This window comes from Lissotriton helveticus, chromosome 1_1 (assembly GCF_964261635.1).
Source record: "Lissotriton helveticus chromosome 1_1, aLisHel1.1, whole genome shotgun sequence".
NCBI classification, from domain to species: domain Eukaryota; kingdom Metazoa; phylum Chordata; class Amphibia; order Caudata; family Salamandridae; genus Lissotriton; species Lissotriton helveticus.
In genome coordinates, this window is record NC_136057.1 from 1,356,532,805 (window position 1) to 1,356,556,087 (window position 23,283).

Sequence of the window (23,283 nt, forward strand, 5' to 3'; positions counted from 1 at the left end):
ACCTGTTGCGAAGAACTTGCTGGCACTTGAGTGCTATTGAAGACTGTCTCTCCTCCGAAGGAAACACTTTTCCTACCTCGGAGTCTAGCAGAGCTCCTAGGAAGTGAATCTTCTGAGTGGGATGGGAGACCGACTTCTTGTGGTTGACATGCAGACCTAGATGTTGACAAAGTTCTATGCATGTCCGAAATTGATTCCTCACGCTGTCTGGAGTTGGACCTTTCAACAGCCAATCGTCTAATTATGGGTATACGAAGACTCCCCTGCGACGTAGAGCTGCCGCTACCACTGCGACACACTTTGTGAACACTCTGGGAGCCGACTTCAACCCAAACGGGAGGACTTTGAACTGGTAGTGAGAGGTCCCCACCCGAAAACGAAGGAATCTTCTGTGGTCTGGACGTATCGGGACATGAAAATATGCGTCTTGAAGGTCCACCGAACACATCCAATCCCCCTTCCTGAGATGTGGATATATCTGGTGAAGCGCCAACATGCGAAATTTTTCTTTTCGTACATGTAGATTGAGCGTTCTCAAGTCCAGAATGGGCCTGTATTCCTCTTTCTGGCCCTTTTTTCTGACCAGAAAATACCTCGAGTATACTCCTTCCCCCCTTTGCACCACCGGCACTCTCTCGATGGCTGATTTCTCGAGGAGTGTCGCTACTTCTTTCTTTAACTTTTGTAGCTGGTGACTTGACGTTGACATCGGAGGAACGGGTGGAGGTAGACGATGGAAACGAAGACAGTACCCATTCTGCAGCGTAGACAACACCCATTGATCTTTCGTAATGGTCTGCCACTCTGTCCTGTGATGCGCAATGCTTCCCCCCACTGGAGTGGACAACGGCGCTGGGGGAAGTGAAGACTCATTGCTTCTGCTGAGATTTATTGAAGTTGTTGCCTTGTCGCTGATTCCCATTGCCTTTGGAATTGCGCTTGCCTTTGTATTGCGACTTTTGTTGACCTTGCTGGTTCTGGCCCTTCTGCCAGTGAGGGGTTTGAACCCTCTGCTTCGAAGAGCCCTTGTTGTCCGAACTGAATTTCTTACGGAATTCCTTCTTCTTTTCAAGCCCCACGGCTTTGAGGGTGTCTAACTCAGTCTTCATCCTCTGCATCTCCTCATCAGCACTCGCTCCAAAGAGAGACTTGCCTGAAAAAGGAAGATTTAGAATCCTGGCTTGAGCCTCGGGTTTCAATGCTGTAAGGCGCAACCATGAGGATCTCCTCGCTGCGATTCCATGCGCATAACCATGCGCAGCCAGCGTTGCTCCATCTGCCGCCACTCCTATCATCTGATTGGAGACTTGACCGCCCTCCAACAGAATCTCCTCAAAATCCTTCCTATCTTCCGGAGGAAGTTTATCAGAAAATCTCTGAAGTGAGTCCCACAGAGATCTATCATATCTGCCAAGCAGCGCTTCCGCATTGGAGACCTTAAGGAAAGAAGCCGAGGTGTTACAAACTCTTCTCCCCCATGAGTCTTGCACCTTGCTGTCCTTATCCGGCGGTACTGTGGATGAAGAAGCTACCGCATTGGATTTTCTAGCCGCCGCAATGATTACTGAATCAGGCGGGGGATCAGATTTGAGGAACAAAGGATCCTCATCAGGAGGACGATACTTCTTGAGAATTCTAGCTGGGACGGACTTCACCGTTGCCGGAGTCAGGAAGACTTCATTCACTGGGTCCATTATACCCGGAACCAACGGCAACAAAGGTTTGGGTGTCGTTCTGTGCTGTAGGGTTTCAAATATGACTGTCGTCTTGATCTGAGGAGCAGTCATAGGCACTCCTAACTTCAGGGCTCCCCTGCCCAAGATGTCCTGGAACGAGAAGATATCCTCAGTTGGAGATATCCTCGAGCGTGGACTGTTCGTCAAGGTCGGAGAGTAATCCCTGTGAGAACGGTTCCTCGAAGAACCTGAAGAGCTACGGGTCCTCCTGGACCTAGATCTTCTACTTGAACGCGTTCTAGAAGGAGATCTATCTCTGTGACAAGATTTTTTCGCACTTGAATGTCTAGAACGAGACTGTTCCTTTCGGGGAAGAGCCTGGTTTCGATATGCCTTTAGCCGATCAGCCATCGCCTTGTCCTCTGCCCAGTGGTGAAGGGGTCTATTCCACCTTGGAGAAAGATGAATAGAAGGAGATTTGTGAGTGGTATCCTTCACAGGTGAACGTGGCCATGGAGGTTGATCCACTTTATCCTGTTGCGATCCTGCATGGGACTTGGATCTCTCCCTATGTGAACCGCTGTTTCGTCCATCCGAGGATCCGCCACTGTGAGATGATGAGGAGGACGAGGATCGGCTCCTTTGAGATCTAGAGGAAGATCCCGACCGAGATCTCTTTTCTGCGACCCTCCTTTTCTTGGCAGGGGGTTCATGCACCGGAGATTGTCCCACCTCCGCAGCCGATGCTGATCCTGGAGAACCGAATTGAGACCGAGACTGGTCCAATGGTTCACCTTCCGTCTCCTGCAGCACCTGCCTTAAAGGCGACCTCTCCTGTGATCTTGTAGGAGTGATGCTCACTGACTGGGAAACGCTCTGTTCTCTGGCTCTCCGCTGATCCATAGACAGTGGCTGCATCGACGCCGAGCGCTGAGCTGATATACGCTCTCTCGACGTCGACCGCGGTTTCCTCGACACCGATCCCTTCGGCATAGAGCATCTCGCCGTTGAAGGACGTCCACTCGACGACGACTGAGGCTGCTTCGACGCCGATCGCCTGTGCTCTGTCGGCGACGGGGTGTGTCTCGACGCCGAATGCTGCTTGCTTGAATGCGACGGAGGCTGCCTCGACGTCGAACGCCATTGATCGGGCGTCGACGTGGGCTGCTTCGACGTCGATCGACTATGTGTCGACGAAGGCTCCCTCGACGCCGAACGACCATGACTCGTCGTCGGCGGAGGATGACTCGACGTCGAACGCCGGTGGCCTGGCGTCGACGGAGAAAGCCTCGACGTCGCAGCATGACGATGCTGCTTCGACGTCATGTGGCTCGCCGTCGAACTCTTCCGCTTCGACGGCGACCTATCCCTCGACGCTGTCTGTAGCGGAGGTACCTTGGATGTTGACGCTGAAGACATCTTCTTCGTCACCGTTGACGCCGACGTCGGGGCTTCTTTCGACGTCGACCGCGCCTTCCGACTTTTCTGCTTCTTGGGAGATCTTCCTCTCTCAGAAAGCCCATAAACACGAATTCTCTCACGTTCCTTAAGAGTTCTGGTTAATAAAACCTGGCAGTGTTCACAGGTCTTCGAGGAATGAAGCTGGTAGGCACAGGATACACACTGAATGAGTGTCAGTCTTGGCCATCTTCCTTCCACATGAAGGGCACTTGTCAAAGAGAGAAGGCATCTTTGACAGAAAAATCACCTTTTTTAAGCCTAAAAAAGGTAGCAGTAACACCCTAAGTCCAAAAGACGTCGAGTGAAAGCAAAAAATTGTAGATAACAAGAATATTTTTTGACAAAAAGCCAAAAAGAAAGGGAGCTGTTTCACCAGGGTCCTGACTGAAGGAGCCGGAAAGAACAACTGACCTAACTGTCACCCCTGAGGCATGATGGGAAGCCCGGGGTCATGGCTGCCTTAAAGGCACGGTGCCAGTTTTTTTGTTGAAAATGGTTTCATTTTCTATGCTATTGTTTTGCAATGCAGCCTGAGGGCTAACAATGTCTATTTACAAGCAATTTTCAGAATTTATGAGTGGTATACTCATTAAAACACAAAGTTCAAAGGTTATTTGACATGATGTGTTTTTTTCTTTTGCTTTTCTTGCTAATTGCAGTGCATGTATATGTGTTTACATTGTTTTTAGCCTCAGTTATGGAGCTGCATTGGTGTGAGAAAAATAATATATGTGCAAACATATATGTGGAGCGAGATATATGTGTTTTTTACATATATATTTTTATATTGTTTCCGGGGTCCCGCACATGGGCGGGAATATTCAGTGCTTATGACTATTGATGAGGATCCCCTGGAAGAGAACTTTAAACACTTCTGGTGCATGCTTAATAACCCCTTTTATCATAGGTAATATCTGAACTGACTTTTGGGATTGCTCAAAAGTGTCTAGTAGGAAATCTTCCTCTGCTTTCTCAGCGTGCATTGTGACCCCATGATGGATGGCAGCTCTATTGATTAAGTGTCCAAACCCAATATTATCTTCTGGAGGTGATGGTTTAGATGGATATGTGTATGGATCAGGGATGTCCGGTACATCTGTTGCATCATCTGGTGGGATTGGGTACTCCCAGTCAGGTGGATCTGTTGGGTATGTAAAAGGGTAATTTGGGTCATCTCCTCCCCCCATAATGTCATCATTATCAGTGTTATGAGGTGTATGTTGTGGTGAAAAATGAGTAGGAGAATTTTGAGGAGGTGAAAAAGAGGAGGTGGAATAGAGGGAGGTATAGGATTAGAAGGGCGTATAGGTAATGTTGCACAGTCCTTTTTTACAGGCACTGGAGGTGCTATATCTAACTTCCTCTTCCTGTCAGTAGGGACAATGTCCTGTTTTTGGGTCAATATATAGCTTTTTCTGTGTAGGATCAGGGCGAAAAAGCTTCTTCTTCAGGAACTGCTTTTGGTGCTGATTTTTTCGGTTCCGAGCGTGGTTGTCTCTTTTCTTTGCCCTTAGCCTTAGGAGTTGTGGCAGAGTCCTTTGGCGTCGGTTTTGGCTATGTAGACCTTGGTTTTGAAGCCAAAGCTGGTTTCGTGGGCTTGGAAGCGTCGAAAACCGGCTTTACAATGTTCGAAGCCGGTCTGTCTCTCGAAGTCGACGGTTTCGGAGCTGTTTTCGGAACCGGGACTTCTTTCGGTTTCGGTGCAGAGGGAGCTGGTGGTATCTGCACTTGCGGTTTGCTCGGTCCCAAACTACTGGAAGGCTTTTGTATTTTCTTCGGAGCCAGGCTCAAAGGCCGGGCTTCTGAAGTAGTTTTTCGGTCTCGACTCGGCCCTGGAGATGGAGTGTTGACCTTTGCCTTCGATTTTGGTGTTGGGGCAGTAGTACTCATGCGTTGACCTGAAGGTATGGAGTCAGCAGTGTCATCTGCCCCAGATACGATTTGGAGATCTTCGGAATCTTGATCGGGAACATCTGGACCCTCGAAGATGTCCTCTGGTTCCGGAGCGGATCTCTGCATGATGTTTCGACGGGCCCTTCGATCTCGAATAGGTTTCTTGGATCGAAAGGAATCGCAGGCTGGACAGCTGGACTCGTCGTGTTCAGGTGATAAGCACAGGTTACAAACCTTGTGATGGTTACTGTGCGGAAATTTTGTTCCACACTGGGGGCATTTATTGAACGGCATCCTTTCCATGAGCTGTAGGCCTCACGGCGTGGATAGGCCCAACGGCCCGCGTCGACGACCGGAATCGAGCTGATGAAATAGAGTCGATGGTTCTTGATGTCGAAAGTTGCTTAGAAGAGTTTAAGTAACTTTTTTGACTCGTCGAACTACTTAGAAAGTAGGTTTCGAACCTGAGTGGAAAAGTTGCATCCTAACCCAGTGGAGGAAAAAAATTATCTAAGGATGGAGTTGATGCCCATGCGCACTATCGTCGAAGGAAGTAGTCACCTATCTCGTGACTACAAAGACTTCTTCCAAGACGACAACATGCAATCATCCGAGCCCAACACCAGGTGGCGATCTAATGCTCGGTGTGAGATCTGCCGCTCAGATGCCTCGAACACACATTTTCAATTCGTTTTTAGCATTATTTTCAAATATATTTCTGATAGCAAAATAAGTGAGATGGAACAAATGGATCAGTAACTGAATAATTAAGAATGATGGAAGTTTGCATTAGAATACCTGGGGGCCAGCTGGCATTGCTGGCTTTGCTTCCAATCTTATTAGTTGGTGGGGATTTGGCAGGCAGCCAGCTATCACCTGTCGGACCTGGGTGGCCCCCAAGGTGGTCACCAGACATCATTTCATACTGGTTGTAGGGTGAGCCACCACGGGCCTTGCCAGGGGGAACAATGGCACCTTGAGAGGGGAAAAGGGAAAGCAGTATTGACCTTCTTTCAATGATAATCTTCTATGCACATCACAGCACTTGAAACAAAATAAAGAGACAAAAGGCTCAGAAATACATATCTTTACTGAGCACTAAAAGAGAGACCCCATATCATATATGGATATAGTTAATGTGAAAATTAACACCTTATTCAAAATCTTTGAAAACTCCCAACAATTTTGTTGTGGATGAGGTTTTTTTTTTTTTTTTACTCTAGTCTCAATAGATTTCCTCAACACAACACACTTTGTAGAGCTAGTCTGAAATTAGTCACTAATGGCTAGCCTACCATGGAAGCTAGATAACCACATTTAACTGCTGTAAGCACAAATAGTTTTCTGTTCGCAATCTTGCTCTTGGCTTCATAAAGTCATGTGTATAGGAATTTCAGTGTTGGAAAAGAGAAAGGGGAAGCTCAGTTATGTTTCTCTAAAACTGACATTCTACCACTACTGTCAGTGGACCAAGCTTGTCAGGACAATACACAAGGACAGAGAAGATAATCAAGTCAGGTATATTAATCAAAAACAGTCACTAAGCTTCAGGGCCTCCAACGATTAACAGCTGGATCCACACCAGGACCTACATTTACAGTCGAGAAGTCACTCCCGCTAGACGCAGCTCCAGAAAATTCTGACTTACCATTCTTGTGCATATTGACCTCCTGTGACACAGCAGAGGGGAGTCCATCCATCATGGAAGTCCACTGTTTAAAGCGAGACTCAGAGCCTGCCTCTTTCCCACCGCTGATACCATAATCCATGCTGTTTGAGCCAAAGCCTGAAAAAAATTGATTCATCTATGAGGCAGGCAGGTTTCCAATGCAACAAATCACCAAGAGCAACAAGTAGTTCAAGACACTGGCCAAACAATACCTAAATGCAAACGTAAACTTTTAAGTCACATTCCCCCAACAGCTCAGATTAAGGACAGGTGACCACTGTAAATAAAAGGACAGGTGATAAGTGAGATAAAGATAAGAGGCCAGGGGATAGGATGAGTTTAAAAGGTTAGGTAACTCAAAAGAGTGACTTTCAAGAATCTTTCTCTCTAGAAAATAAGCAATCTACTTATTTGTATCATGCCACTCCAAGTATAGTTACATTTTCGTATTCACTACTAAAATGTCATGGTTGGGATTGTCTAACCTTGTGACTCTGAGAAGGATCATATGCATGGCTATCCTTCTCAAAGTAACAATTGTAAATATTCTCCACTTTCAAGAGCTCCTTCCAGGCGAAGAGGGATATTGCACAGCGGAGAGAAATATTTTCCTAAGAATTAATAACATATTGCAGCCACAGTACTAAAAAAAAGAAAGATCTCAAACAATGTAAAGACATTTTGGTATGGATGAGAGAACACTAACTGGTCAGGAGGCTGAAAGTAGGTCAAGCCAAGCTTCTTTTGGCTGGCTTTAACTGCTACACACCTGCTAACATCACATTTTAACATCCCAATTCCTACCAATGGCGCAGATGCAAGAGACGTTTATTTCCTGGTAACCAGTATCTTTTTTAATAGGCCAATTTACTCCGTGATATGCTAGGTCACGGCACATATTTTTACTTGTGCTTTGCTGTTGAAGAATGCCCTCCGAATACAGTTGGAATAATTGAATGTTCAAAGCTGTAAATCAGAGAGATATGGATATGAAAGCAGTAAAGATATTCTCTTTCTTGTAATAAACTGATTTCTGTCACAAAAGAAGCTTTTTAGTGTGCAGCTGCAAAGACTATAGGAGCCTGATCACTGTAGGAATACTGTGTTTAATGCACAGACCTGTGATTTGCCCATGGGTTTCAACGCAGAACTTGGGTTGCAATCTGGGGTTACTTAGAAATGTCTTATTGGTAAATAATGCACACTGATTTTGACAACATTAATTAAACCATTAAACTATTCTTAGTCGGGCGTGGTGCAAACTTGTGAAAAAGTTTGAGTCTACCACTGCTAACAAAAGATTCTATTTAAATGACTTAGAAAGCAGCATGCAGAGTCCAGTTTAATTGGTCAATCCTAGAGTGCAGACTTCAAGTTACAGTTGTACTGGGGTACACAGTGTTGCCAATACACCTCCATCCTAGCCTTCAGCAACCTTGATCTTGCTCCACTGAATCCCCTACAGAGCTCTGCCAAGGCACGTAAGCTTACCACCCACACACAGCTCTGCTGATGCAACTCTTTTCACCCAGAGGAACGAGTTGCAAAGCCTCACTTGTGTACCTCGAAATGCAACTTGTAGCATCAGTGTTTCTCCAGAAATAAATCGCTTACAAAACGTTTCACTACACAAACTCTGCACATCCAATAACTAAGTTAAAAGACAGACAATACAACTGCAATTAGGTGACTGTAATACTGACCAGATCCAAACCCAGACATCGGCCCTTTGGCCTGAAGGTCGGTGAGCCCTGAGTCCATGTGCGGCTTAGGGCCTACTGGGTGAGAAGGGGAGTGCTTCATGCTGGGCTGTCTCTGCTGCTGTTGCTGGAGGGCGTTCACCATACGGACAAGCTGTGAAGCAAAGGGCAAGCCCAAATGAGAGAAGCAAAGTACAACTGTAGTTGCAGAGACTGGACGGACAACACCGTAACCATCCCTCCCCTCTACCCAAACACTTTGTTATATGTACAACTCAAACTCCAACTTCTATTTTTATATGACTGACAGCTGAGAAAGGAAAATGCTACTTACCAGTATGCATCTGTTCTTGGCATGTAGAGCTGCAGAGTTACACACTATGCATAGATGGCCACCTAGTGTTGGGCCCGGATGTTTGCAGTTTGTTTTGTTGTAGAAAAGTCTTTGGAAGTCAAGGGATAGGTGACTCCTCCTTTGGATGATACTGCGCATGGGCATCGGCTCCATCCCGAGATTGTTTTTCGCCATTAGGGAAGTGATGGAGCTGTACAAGAGGTAGTGATGTCCATGTGATTTGTATCTAATTAAGATAATACTGGAACAGATAGAGATAGCCAGGGAGGCGGGTGGGCGTGTGTAACTCTGCAGCTCTACATGCCAAGAACAGATGCATACTGGTAAGTAGCATTTTCCGTTCGAGGCATTTGAGCTGCAGATTACACACTATGCATAGATTGTATAGCAGTACCCACACCTAGCGGCGACCACCTGTATCTGTTGCAGTTGTTTGAAACTGTGTTTTTATTACAGCCTGGCCCACAGTGGCTTGTTCTTTAGTTTGCACATATACACAGTAATGCTTTGTGAATGTGTGCGGTGTAAGCCATGTAGCTGCTCTGCATATGTCATATAGGGGAATGTTCCCCAAGAATGCCATTGAAGCCCCTATCTTCCTTGTTGAATGGGCTTTTGGAGGAATTGTTAACGTACGTTTGGCTTTCTGGTAACATTTATATGCATTTAACAATCCACCTAGCGATCTCTGATTTTTGATATGGGGTTGCCTTTATGTGGCGGTGAAAAAGACACAAAAAGTTGTTTTGTTTTACGAAAAGTTTGTGTCCTTTCGATATAGTACAGTAATGCTCTCTTGACATCTATGGTGTGTAGAGCTCTTTCTGCGACTGTTTGAGGCTGTGAGAAAAATACGGGCAGCTCAACTGATTGATTTAGATGGAATGGTGAAATGACTTTAGGAAGGAATTGAGGATTAGTACGAAGAACCACTTTGTTATGATGCATTTGCAGAAAAGGTTCTTGAACGGTAAATGCTTGTAGTTCACTAACCCTTCTGAGAGAAGTAATTGCTACTAGGAAAGCTACTTTCCAGGTTAGGAATTGCAATTTACATTTATGTAATGGTTCAAAGGGAGGACCCATTAATCTAGTAAGAACAATGTTTAAGTTCCACACTGGTGCAGGTGGCGTTCTGGGAGTAATTATTCTTTTAAGGCCTTCCATGAAAGCTTTTATAGCTGGTACTCTAAAAAGAGATAGATGTTGTCTATTTTGTAAGTATGCTGCAATGGCAGCAAGATGTAGTCTGATAGACGTATAGGCTAAATTACACTTTTGAAGGTGTAATAGATATCCTATGATGTGTTGAATAGATACATCTAAGGGATTTATTTGGTTGTTTTGGCAGTATATGACAACGCGTTTCCACTTAGCAGCTTAACATGCTCTAGTAGTGGGACGTCTAGCTTCTTTAATAATGTTCATGCATTCTGGAGGAAGGTTGAGGTAACCAAACTATGACCTCAGGAGCCAGATCGCTAGGTTGAGCTGAGCTGGGTCCGGGTGTCTGATCTCTCCATGGTTCTGTGTTAATAGGCGTGGAGATAGGTTTAGTTTTTGGTGTGGTACTACAGACATCTGCAACAGCGTGGTGTACCACGGTTGTCTGGCCCAAGTTGGAGCGACTAAAATGAGCGTCAGGGAATGTTGTTGTAGTTTGAGTACCACTAACGGAAGTAGTGGGAGAGAAAGAAAAGCGTACGCAAATAGTTTTGACCAGTTCATCCATATCCCATTGCCTTTGGACAATGGGTGTGGGTATCTGGCGGCAAAGCTTGGACATTTTGCGTTTTCGTGGGTGGCAAAGAGGTCTATCTGAGGTTGTCCCCACATTTGAAAGAACGGATGAAGAACTTGCGGATGAAGTTCCCACTCGTGGATCTGCTGTGTTTGTCGACTTAACAGATCTGCCATAGTGTTTTGTACTCCTGGTATGTGTTGGGCTAAGAGGAAGATCTTTAGTGGTATAGCCCATCTCCATATCTGCTGTGCTAACAGAGAGCTGCAGAGTGTGTTCCCCCTTGTTTGTTTATGTAGTACATAGCTGTCATATTGTCTGTGTGGACTAAGACAGCTTTGCCTGACACTTGCATTTGAAATGCTTTTAGGGCTAGAAACACAGCTAGCAACTCCAAATGATTGATGTGGAGTAACTTCTGTTGCGGTGTCCACCTGCCTTGCATGGTGTGATGCAGTAGGTGAGCTCGCCAGCCGGAGAGAGATGCGTCCGCTGTCATGACTATTTGAGGAACGATAAACAAACAGTGAGCAACCCAATCAACCCTTGAGGGCTTGGGTAATTAGATAAAAGGGTAAATGTGCTCTCAAGGGAATTTGTTTGGGCAAAATTTAGTGAATTGCAAACTTATTTAGTAGGATTAGTTAATATATCCCATGTGAAATCAAATCATCAATATTGAATCAGACAAACGATATATATATAACACATGAAACATAAAACATAAACACAAAGGTGTAATGAAAAAGCGTTTTATCAAAATCAATGGTCAAAGAAATATAATATACAGGTAAGGTTCATTCAAAAATGTTTAGGTTTTGGAGGTATACAAACAAATTAATTGAAACAAAGACTCAACAAAACCTAAATACACCTATCTAAAATCAATATGAAACAAAACAAGATAAAGATGAGGTGAAAGTCGACGTTTCGGTCTCTTAGAAGCTACTTGAGGAGACCATCTTCAGGACAGAAGTCATATATATACTGTATAAAAAGACCAGCGTAATCTGAAAATAAAAATATTTACAGTTACACATCATATTGACTATATACAAATTGATAACACCTTTGTGAACAAACAAACAGTTCAATACTGACTCATGACAGAACTATCACAAACATCAAAACATACATATTGCATCGACTGTATTATGCAAATACTATTTCAACCTGTTAGGGCACACCTTAACCTTATAATTCTATCACATCCTTAAGGCAATTTCCATTTGTCATGGGGAATGTGTAGTCAATCATAGAATGACAATACTTTCTGTTTACTAGGCAAATCTTCAGCATTTTTCTGTTTTACACACAATTTGACTCCACGCATTTACAGAAAGAGCCTTATCACAGTCATTGTCTTATTGGCATATTACATCCAACATTGTGACCCACGACCTGTTGGTATATCTACAGGTGAAAAAATTACTGGGAGGCCAACGAGTGAATCAATGTGTTAGTCTTTGGAAAGAAGTTGATTTACCTCATTCAATTTAGGAACGCTTTCTCTTGGCAAAGTCGCGCCTAGCGCAGAGAGGACGGTCGAAGTAGTACCGCTCCTGAAGGAACAAGAGTAATGAAGTTCACAACTTATTTTGATTACTAAAGTTTTGGTCCCAAACCCAATCAGAGGCCTACTTCTAGTACAATTACATTCACCGAAAGTTATCAGTACTCGCGGTTTTTTTTGAAGCTAAAACATACCTATTTATTCTGATAGAGTAGATTTGTGCAGTATGTCCGGTGAGTCTGGTTGAATATGTTAAAAAGCCTCCTCACGACGAGTGAATCAAGGTAAGCAACGGGCATCTATAATAAAATTGTATACAGGTGGACATTTTTAGGCATACAAAAATTGCATGACCAGAAATTAAACGCACAAGGGTTTTAATCATAACGTACCAAGCGCTACAAGGCATGGATCAATCCAGTTGTAATGGGCTGTCTTCAGCAAGTACCAGCGGACTAACGGTCGTATTACCGCAGAGAGTTACACCGTAGTCCCAGCAAAAAGTCACGGGCACAGAGATTCAGGACTGATTTTTAATCTGCAAACAGACAGACAAGCAGAATCATTTGGCAGTCTATAGCACTCGGGACGACCCAGCAAAACAACCCGCTAGACATGTGGTCTCAAAGTACTAACGCCCAGGTAGCTTACCTGGAGGGTTAGAGCACAGCGGTCTTAAGGAGTAATTTATTTTTCTATGCAGACACGCGATTTCAACGGAGTCACAGCCAAAGTCACGGACCCGGTGGTTTCAGAAGTGATGTACACTCTGCAAGTATAGAGATAAACCACATTGGTTAGGCGTCCGCCGTACACACAAGTTGGGAAGTCGCTAGCCCCAGCCTATACACGTCCGGACAGCTTACCTGTAGTATCTACGCCAAGGGTCATAGAACGAGGGTCGAGTGCAGCAAGTAAGCGCTCGCCTCCCTTCATTCTTTTTAAAGCAGATGCGGAAAGCAAAAACGGACTGTCGTAGGACCGCTTCATAACAATCAAGTTACGACGCCAATATTTCAAGTTATATTCATTATCCACTGCACGGGCGTGCAATCCCAATGCGTCCCTTCATATAGACACGCGCCGAATTTCGCAGGACAATTAAACTTAATTCGACTTGACTCAAATAAGTTTCGGACTAGTGCACTTGGTGACGCCATTTTGGATTGGGTTAATATGCGTTTCACCCGTGTTCGCGTCATAGATAGGTTAGTATTGACTCGCCTTTTCAGACAGAGGTATATTTGTATGAGATAAATCAACTTACTCAACTTCACGCCATTGATTCAATCCACTAGTTGAAAAACAGAGTCATGTTTAGCACTTGCATATACACATTTCTTTAAGCGAAGAATAACATTATTCAGATATTGCCTATACATATCAGATGGTTCACAAACATCAAGTGTATCATAAGGCAACATAGTCTCAAATTCATGGTAATGAGTGTAGACATGTAATTTAAGTATGCAGTTCATAGACCATAATGTGAACATCATCTAGGATGTGAACATAATCTAGGATTAGCAGACAACATGTGCGGAGACCCCTTGTCCTAAAAGGCTAAATTATGGGGTCAATTTAAGTAATGCATGCAAGCGCATGCCACTCACTTGCCGAATTTAGGCCAAATTTAACAGTGTTAGTCAGGCAGATAAGTTTACCCTCCCTCAAGGAGAGGACTTTATCAACATTATTCTGGCGTTTATTCGGTTTGATGACCTCAAGGACCCACCATATCATTTCAGTCTCTTTGTGACCTAATCGGATATAGTGATCAACAAGGGGTGCATTCTCCTTTTTGCACCTAATGCGCGATTGGTGTTGCAGTATCCTTTTCTTGACAGGTTGGATCGTTTTGCCCAAATAATGTAGCAAGCATGGGCATTGGATGCAGTACACAACATTTGATGTGTTGCAATTAGAAAAGGTCTTAGCTGTAAATGTGAAATTATTGATCGTGCAGGTCTTTACAGTCTTTGTAGTCGCGCACGCCGCACAGTTATTACATTTGTGATGGCCTATGAGCGGAGTGATTTGCTTCATGCCATCCACCATATTGGCCGTGGACGTGTCTTGATAGGCATGAATCAGCCTATCCTGCAGGTTCGTGCCCCTTTTGAAAGCAAACAGAGGTTTTTGCATGAATTCTGGGATTGCTTGCAATAATTTCCATTGTCTGGATATAATTTGTTTAATCGCGTTTGACTGAGTGCCAAAGGTGGATACACATACGATGTTCGGTTTGCTCTTACGTTCTTTAGTAATAAGTAAGGCTTCACGATCATTATACCAGGCCCTCTTCATGGATTTTCTGAGGAGTCTGGACGGATAGCCTCGGCTCTGTAGCTTGTCCTTGAGTTTTTTGGCCTCACAAAAATAATCATCCTTAAACGTACAATTACGGCGGAGGCGGAGGAACTGCCCAAACGGCAGTCCATCCTTCAACGCCTGAGGGTGATGGCTCGTGTAACGTAAGAGGGTGTTTCTGGCTGTCTTTTTAGTAAATAATGTTGTGTATAGATGATGTTCAGAGTCTACTTTAATATTGATGTCAAGGAAAGGCATCTCAATGGTGCTGTGGTCAATTGTGAACTGCAAATTAATGTTCCTAGTGTTCAACCATAGATGAAATTCAATAAGGGTGTCAACAGAACCATGCCAGACCATGAACACATCATCTATATAGCGTAGCCACTTATAGATGTTGGAGGTGAATGGGTTAGTAGGCTGCCATATAAATTCATCTTCAAAGCAAGCCACGTAGATATTAGCTATGTCCGGGGCAAAAATTGCCCCCATTGCTACGCCCTTCTGTTGCTGGTAGAAGGTGTTCTGATAGAGAAAGAAATTCTCACATAAAGGAATTCTGACACATTCCAGTATGAATGATGTAGGAACAGCATGAGGTCTTGATCGTGATTCCAAAAGTGTGTTTAAAATATCCAATACCTCCATTTGGGGAATGTTTGTATACAAACTCTCTATGTCCATAGAGACCAGTATATCAGTATTTGGATCAAAGTGGAATTTCTCAATTTCATTAATTACAGCCGTCGTGTCTCTAATATAAGTAGAGCGCTCGATTGCAAAAGGCCTAATAAAGCAATCGGAATACTGAGCAAGGGGCTTTAGAATTGAATTACACCCCGATACGATCGGGCGCCCTGGTGGATTGTGCATATCCTTATGCACTTTCGGAAGCATATAAATCACAGGAACCGTGGGTGTCTTATTTACTAAGAATGTTGCCTCTTTTTCATTGAGCCACCCTCCTTCGAGACCTGACTTAAGCAAGTCAGGTCTCGAAGGAGGGTGGCTCAATGAAAAAGAGGCACCGGGGTGTAATTCAATTCTAAAGCCCCTTGCTCAGTATTCCGATTGCTTTATTAGGCCTTTTGCAATCGAGCGCTCTACTTATATTAGAGACACAACGGCTGTAATTAATGAAATTGAGAAATTCCACTTTGATCCAAATACTGATATACTGGTCTCTATGGACATAGAGAGTTTGTATACAAACATTCCCCAAATGGAGGTATTGAATATTTTAAACACACTTTTGGAATCACGATCAAGACCTCATGCTGTTCCTACATCATTCATACTGGAATGTGTCAGAATTCCTTTATGTGAGAATTTCTTTCTCTATCAGAACACCTTCTACCAGAAACAGAAGGGCGTAGCAATGGGGGCAATTTTTGCCCCGGACATAGCTAATATCTACGTGGCTTGCTTTGAAGATGAATTTATATGGCAGCCTACTAACCCATTCACCTCCAACATCTATAAGTGGCTACGCTATATAGATGATGTGTTCATGGTCTGGCATGGTTCTGTTGACACCCTTATTGAATTTCATCTATGGTTGAACACTAGGAACATTAATTTGCAGTTCACAATTGACCACAGCACCATTGAGATGCCTTTCCTTGACATCAATATTAAAGTAGACTCTGAACATCATCTATACACAACATTATTTACTAAAAAGACAGCCAGAAACACCCTCTTACGTTACACGAGCCATCACCCTCAGGCGTTGAAGGATGGACTGCCGTTTGGGCAGTTCCTCCGCCTCCGCCGTAATTGTACGTTTAAGGATGATTATTTTTGTGAGGCCAAAAAACTCAAGGACAAGCTACAGAGCCGAGGCTATCCGTCCAGACTCCTCAGAAAATCCATGAAGAGGGCCTGGTATAATGATCGTGAAGCCTTACTTATTACTAAAGAACGTAAGAGCAAACCGAACATCGTATGTGTATCCACCTTTGGCACTCAGTCAAACGCGATTAAACAAATTATATCCAGACAATGGAAATTATTGCAAGCAATCCCAGAATTCATGCAAAAACCTCTGTTTGCTTTCAAAAGGGGCACGAACCTGCAGGATAGGCTGATTCATGCCTATCAAGACACGTCCACGGCCAATATGGTGGATGGCATGAAGCAAATCACTCCGCTCATAGGCCATCACAAATGTAATAACTGTGCGGCGTGCGCGACTACAAAGACTGTAAAGACCTGCACGATCAATAATTTCACATTTACAGCTAAGACCTTTTCTAATTGCAACACATCAAATGTTGTGTACTGCATCCAATGCCCATGCTTGCTACATTATTTGGGCAAAACGATCCAACCTGTCAAGAAAAGGATACTGCAACACCAATCGCGCATTAGGTGCAAAAAGGAGAATGCACCCCTTGTTGATCACTATATCCGATTAGGTCACAAAGAGACTGAAATGATATGGTGGGTCCTTGAGGTCATCAAACCGAATAAACGCCAGAATAATGTTGATAAAGTCCTCTCCTTGAGGGAGGGTAAACTTATCTGCCTGACTAACACTGTTAAATTTGGCCTAAATTCGGCAAGTGAGTGGCATGCGCTTGCATGCATTACTTAAATTGACCCCATAATTTAGCCTTTTAGGACAAGGGGTCTCCGCACATGTCTGCTAATCCTAGATTATGTTCACATCCTAGATGATGTTCACATTATGGTCTATGAACTGCATACTTAAATTACATGTCTACACTCATTACCATGAATTTGAGACTATGTTGCCTTATGATACACTTGATGTTTGTGAACCATCTGATATGTATAGGCAATATCTGAATAATGTTATTCTTCGCTTAAAGAAATGTGTATATGCAAGTGCTAAACATGACTGTTTTTCAACTAGTGGATTGAATCAATGGCGTGAAGTTGAGTAAGTTGATTTATCTCATACAAATATACCTCTGTCTGAAAAGGCGAGTCAATATTAACCTATCTATGACGCGAACACGGGTGAAACGCATATTAACCCAATCCAAAATGGCGTCACCAAGTGCACTAGTCCGAAACTTATTTGAGTCAAGTCGAATTAAGTTTAATTGTCCTGCGAAATTCGGCGCGTGTCTATATGAAGGGACGCATTGGGATTGCACGCCCGTGCAGTGGATAATGAATATAACTTGAAATATTGGCTTCGTAACTTGATTGTTATGAAGCGGTCCTACGACAGTCCGTTTTTGCTTTCCGCATCGGCTTTAAAAAGAATGAAGGGAGGCGAGCGCTTACTTGCTGCACTCGACCCTCGTTCTATGACCCTTGGCGTAGATACTACAGGTAAGCTGTCCGGACGTGTATAGGCTGGGGCTAGCGACTTCCCAACTTGTGTGTACGGCGGACGCCTAACCAATGTGGTTTATCTCTATACTTGCAGAGTGTACATCACTTCTGAAACCACCGGGTCCGTGACTTTGGCTGTGACTCCGTTGAAATCGCGTGTCTGCATAGAAAAATAAATTACTCCTTAAGACCGCTGTGCTCTAACCCTCCAGGTAAGCTACCTGGGCGTTAGTACTTTGAGACCACATGTCTAGCGGGTTGTTTTGCTGGGTCGTCCCGAGTGCTATAGACTGCCAAATGATTCTGCTTGTCTGTCTGTTTGCAGATTAAAAATCAGTCCTGAATCTCTGTGCCCGTGACTTTTTGCTGGGACTACGGTGTAACTCTCTGCGGTAATACGACCGTTAGTCCGCTGGTACTTGCTGAAGACAGCCCATTACAACTGGATTGATCCATGCCTTGTAGCGCTTGGTACGTTATGATTAAAACCCTTGTGCGTTTAATTTCTGGTCAGGCAATTTTTGTATGCCTAAAAATGTCCACCTGTATACAATTTTATTATAGATGCCCGTTGCTTACCTTGATTCACTCGTCGTGAGGAGGCTTTTTAACATATTCAACCAGACTCACCGGACATACTGCACAAATCTACTCTATCAGAATAAATAGGTATGTTTTAGCTTAAAAAAAAACCGCGAGTACTGATAACTTTCGGTGAATGTAATTGTACTAGAAGTAGGCCTCTGATTGGGTTTGGGACCAAAACTTTAGTAATCAAAATAAGTTGTGAACTTCATTACTCTTGTTCCTTCAGGAGCGGTACTACTTCGACCGTCCTCTCTGCGCTAGGCGCGACTTTGCCAAGAGAAAGCGTTCCTAAATTGAATGAGGTAAATCAACTTCTTTCCAAAGACTAACACATTGATTCACTCGTTGGCCTCCCAGTAATTTTTTCACCTGTAGATATACCAACAGGTCGTGGGTCACAATGTTGGATGTAATATGCCAATAAGACAATGACTGTGATAAGGCTCTTTCTGTAAATGCGTGGAGTCAAATTGTGTGTAAAACAGAAAAATGCTGAAGATTTGCCTAGTAAACAGAAAGTATTGTCATTCTATGATTGACTACACATTCCCCTAGACAAATGGAAATTGCCTTAAGGATGTGATAGAATTATAAGGTTAAGGTGTGCCCTAACAGGTTGAAATAGTATTTGCATAATACAGTCGATGCAATATGTATGTTTTGATGTTTGTGATAGTTCTGTCATGAGTCAGTATTGAACTGTTTGTTTGTTCACAAAGGTGTTATCAATTTGTATATAGTCAATATGATGTGTAACTGTAAATATTTTTATTTTCAGATTACGCTGGTCTTTTTATACAGTATATATATGACTTCTGTCCTGAAGATGGTCTCCTCAAGTAGCTTCTAAGAGACCGAAACGTCGACTTTCACCTCATCTTTATCTTGTTTTGTTTCATATTGATTTTAGATAGGTGTATTTAGGTTTTGTTGAGTCTTTGTTTCAATTAATTTGTTTGTATACCTCCAAAACCTAAACATTTTTGAATGAACCTTACCTGTATATTATATTTCTTTGACCATTGATTTTGATAAAACGCTTTTTCATTACACCTTTGTGTTTATGTTTTATGTTTCATGTGTTATATATATATCGTTTGTCTGATTCAATATTGATGATTTGATTTCACATGGGATATATTAACTAATCCTACTAAATAAGTTTGCAATTCACTAAATTTTGCCCAAACAAATTCCCTTGAGAGCACATTTACCCTTTTATTTGAGGAACGGGCTCTAGAAACGGTCGCCCTTTGGAAAGGTTTTTGGTGTTCCACCATTGCAGAGAACAATGAGTCCGACCGTCTACCAACACTAGGTCTGTTAGTTGACCTCGAGTCTGGTTCCATTGGCGTGCTAAGCACTCTTGAAGTGGATGCATTTGCAGTCTTGCGTGAGGTACTACAAAAAAGCAAGATGCCATCATTCCTATGAGCTGCATTAAAACTCGAGCTGGTAGCGAGTGTTGCGGTTTGAATTTTGTTAGGAGAGTTTGTACACTTGTTATCCTGGCTGGAGAGGGATAAGATAGTGTTAGTTGGGTGTTTATTGTAGCGCCGAGATACTGTTGTATGTGCGAGGGTTGCAGATGCGATTTGGTGCGATTTACTATGAATCCCAAGTCGTGAAGCAGTTGAATAGTAGCATGAGTGTGTTGTACACATTTGGCTGTATGAGCTGGCTTTTATGAGCCAGTCTAGATATGGGAAGACAAGAATATGTTGTCTTCTTAAGTGTGCTGCTACTACTGCTAGGCATTTGGTGAACACCCTTGGCGCTGTTGTGACTCCGAATGGGAGCACTTTGAACTGGTAGTGCTGCCCGACTAGCACAAATATGAGATATTTTTTGTGTGCTGTGTGGATGGGAATATGGAAGTAGGCGTCCTTGAGATCTAGGGTGACCAGGAAGTCGTTTAGTACCAGAGGTGGAAGGACTTGTTGGAGTGTGACCATGTGAAAATGGTCCGACTGTATGTAAATGTTTAGAGGCCTGAGGTCTAGGATGGGTTTTAAAAAACCGTCCTTCTTTGGTATTAGGAAATATAGGGAGTATACTCCTTTGTTTTTCTAATGCTCTGGAACTATTTCTGTTGCATTTTTCTGCAGGAGAGATATTACCTCCTGTCTGAGCAGTGTTAAATGTTGTTGTGACATTGGACGTTGCTTGGGTGGTATGTTTGGGGGGTGGATGTTAGTTCTAGACAGTAACCTGCCTGAATTATTTGGAGCATCCACCTGTCTGATGTGATGTTTTCCCAAGCTGGCAGGTATTGTTGAAGTCTTCCCCCGACAGGAGTGGAATGGGACGGGGGAAGGGGAAGTGTGTCATTGGGCAGGGGTAGAGCGGGAGTTTTTTACCTCTGCCTTTGTTATTGTTACCCCTGTAACCACCCCTTTGGTAGCCATTGCTGTAAGTGGCCTGTGTAGGGGCTTTGTACGAGGTAGAAGCTGAGTCCAAAGAGTATCCTCTGGTGGCACCTCGATAGGATAAGCGACGAAATAAAAGTCTGGACGCCTGCGACTGAAGGGTTCCCATAGATTTGGCGGTATCTGTATCTTTTTTCATTATTTCAAGTGATACATCTACGTTAGGTCTGAATAGGTGTTGCTCATCAAAGGGTTGATTAAGAATGGCACTTTGTACTTCAGGTTTGAACCCTGATATGCGTAGCGGGGCATGTCTACGTAATAGGACGCTGGTGTTAACTGCCCTAGAGGCAGTATCTGCTGCATCCAGTGCACACCGAATAGAGGTGTTTGTAATGTTTTTCCCCTCTTGGTTAAGTTCATTTGCTCTATATTTGTACTTATCAGGGAGGTGCCTCATTAATGATTCTAATTCGTCATAATGTGCCATGTCATATCTGGCTAATAATGCCTGTGTATTGGCGATATGCCACATGTTTGCTGCTTGAGACGCCGTTCTATTCCCTGATGCGTCAAGTAGCTTAGACTCTTTATCTGGTGGTGGAGCTTCACCTGATGTTTGTGAGTTTGCTCTCTTGCGTGCATTGGAAACTACAAGTGAGTCTAGAGGTACAGGACCTTTAATATATGCTGGGTCTGAGGGAGCAGCTTTATATTTGTTCTCTATGCGAGGGTTAATGACCAGAGTTCTGACTGGGTTTTTGAAGACGTCAGGAGTATGCTTAATCACTCCTTTAAGCATTGGTAAAATGGATGAGGACCTTTGTGCACTATCAAAGGTATCCATTAAGAAGTCTTCATCTACAGGGTCTGTATGCAGGTCGACCCCATGATATTGCGCAGCCCTGTGAATTAATTGATTGAAACCCATAGTGTCTTCTGGTGGGGAAGGCCTTGAGGGGTATATGTCATCCTGAGGGACATTTGGGACATCTGTGGTGTTATAATCATCCCACGGGTCAGGTGATCCTGTAGGAGTAGCTGGATCAGGCATGTTACCCCCCCATGTCATCAGAGCTATCGTCCCAGTTGTCATCGTCTGGTATGATAGAGGATGCTGGTGAATGTTGTGGTATGGGAGGATGTTGTGATGGTACAGGTGAAAGATAAGGGGAAAGCAGTCTTAAGGGAGAGGTAGCCATGTCTTTCTTTGAATGCAGAGCTGGAGCTGGTGTGTCCAATGGTCGCTTTTTTGAAGCCAAAATCAGCTGTCCAGTGATTGGATCTTTAGCTAGAGTCTTTTGAGCAGGGTCTGGATAAAGTAAGTCCTCTGCAGGAGGCCGATCTTTTGGTGCAGAGGAAGGTTTTGGCACAGAAGCGGTTTGTTTAGGTTTTTTGGCAATGTCTTTAACCGGAGAAGCAGGAGTCTTTTTCGTCTCCGGTATGTTTTTTGGATCCGATGGTTTTTTGGTTCCGGTGGTTTTTTTCGAATCCGAAGCGGGTTTGCTTGGTTCCGACCTGGGTTTCGGTGCCGAAGGAGTAGTGGTATTTTTTGGCGCCAATGGTTTGGATGTCGGCGTGGCCGGTGAAGTTGTCTTTTTCGGTGCCGTTAAGTGTGCGCCAGCACTGTGCGAAGGAGGACTCGAGCCCGAAACGCCTGAAGGCTTCATTAGCTTCTTAGCCGGGCCTGAAGGTGGGGCAGTAGAAGCAGTATGTCGGTGTGCACCCGAGCCCGAGGGCGAGGGTGTGACCGGGGCCTTCCTTGGGTGTGTCGAGGAAGGGTCGGGGTAGACGGTCTTACTTACGACCCGCTGTACTGGAGTGATGTGCTCGACTTCGGAGTCTTCTGCCTCAGAATTGCTGTCGACGTCGTGTTGTTCTGGAACGTTGACGCCTTCCTCAAAGATGTTGGCCGGAATCGAAGCTGAAGATCGAGCCATTGTTCGCCTCGCTCTTCGGTCCCGGATAGTCTTCTTGGAGCGGAAAGAGGCACAAGCGAAACAGTCTCTGGCCTTGTGCTCCGGGGAGAGGCAAAGGTTACACACTTCATGAAGGTCAGTGTGGGGAAACTTCGACCCACATTGAGCACACTTTTTGAATGGCGTCCTTTCCATGAGCTGGAGTCGAGGCCTAGTTAGGCCCGAAGGCCGTCGAAGACGACCGGAAGGATTAGTTACTTACCTGTAATCGTAGTTCTCTTCCAGGGGTATCCTCATCAAAGTCATAGGCATTACAATATTCCCGCCCATGCGCGGGACCCCGGAAACACAATAATATACGTGCCCCACATATATATAAATATATATATACATATATATATATATATATGGCAGATCTATGAAAATTGATGCCTGGCCTTTGACCAGCCGCTTGCAAGTTATCTCAATAAAAGACGCGCTGAATATATCTTCCAGAGGCTTCACTCCTTGTTGGGATAGATATATATATATATATATATATATATATATATATATATATAAAAGCAACTGCAGCCTTGTACATATCAGAGCTGAATCATGCTTTAAGGACTTCCCATCATACAATGATAAAAACATGCATTAGAAAAGGGAAAAACACCAATAAAACATGTTTTGAACTGTTTTAATGCACAGCAAACAGAAAATCCTATACAGGACTGAAAGCATATACAGCTCCCAGGTTGCCCTTGCAAATCACAGTCTAAAAAGACTGAAAAG

General features: G+C 43.8%; 1 protein-coding gene across 13 annotated transcripts in view; it reads right to left on the reverse strand.

Annotated features, from left to right (window-relative positions):
* TNRC6B (trinucleotide repeat containing adaptor 6B) overlaps nt 1-23,283 on the reverse strand; it is a 1,174,734-nt gene that overhangs the window by 204,032 nt on the left and 947,419 nt on the right. For all 13 annotated transcript variants that reach the window (XM_078683361.1, XM_078683372.1, XM_078683380.1 and 10 more), the window contains 3 exons: nt 8,403-8,553; nt 6,679-6,816; nt 5,829-6,005 (listed from right to left, as the gene is read on the reverse strand). In XM_078683361.1, the coding sequence (XP_078539487.1) occupies nt 5,829-6,005; nt 6,679-6,816; nt 8,403-8,553 (466 nt within the window). The remainder of the gene's footprint in view (nt 1-5,828; nt 6,006-6,678; nt 6,817-8,402; nt 8,554-23,283) is intronic.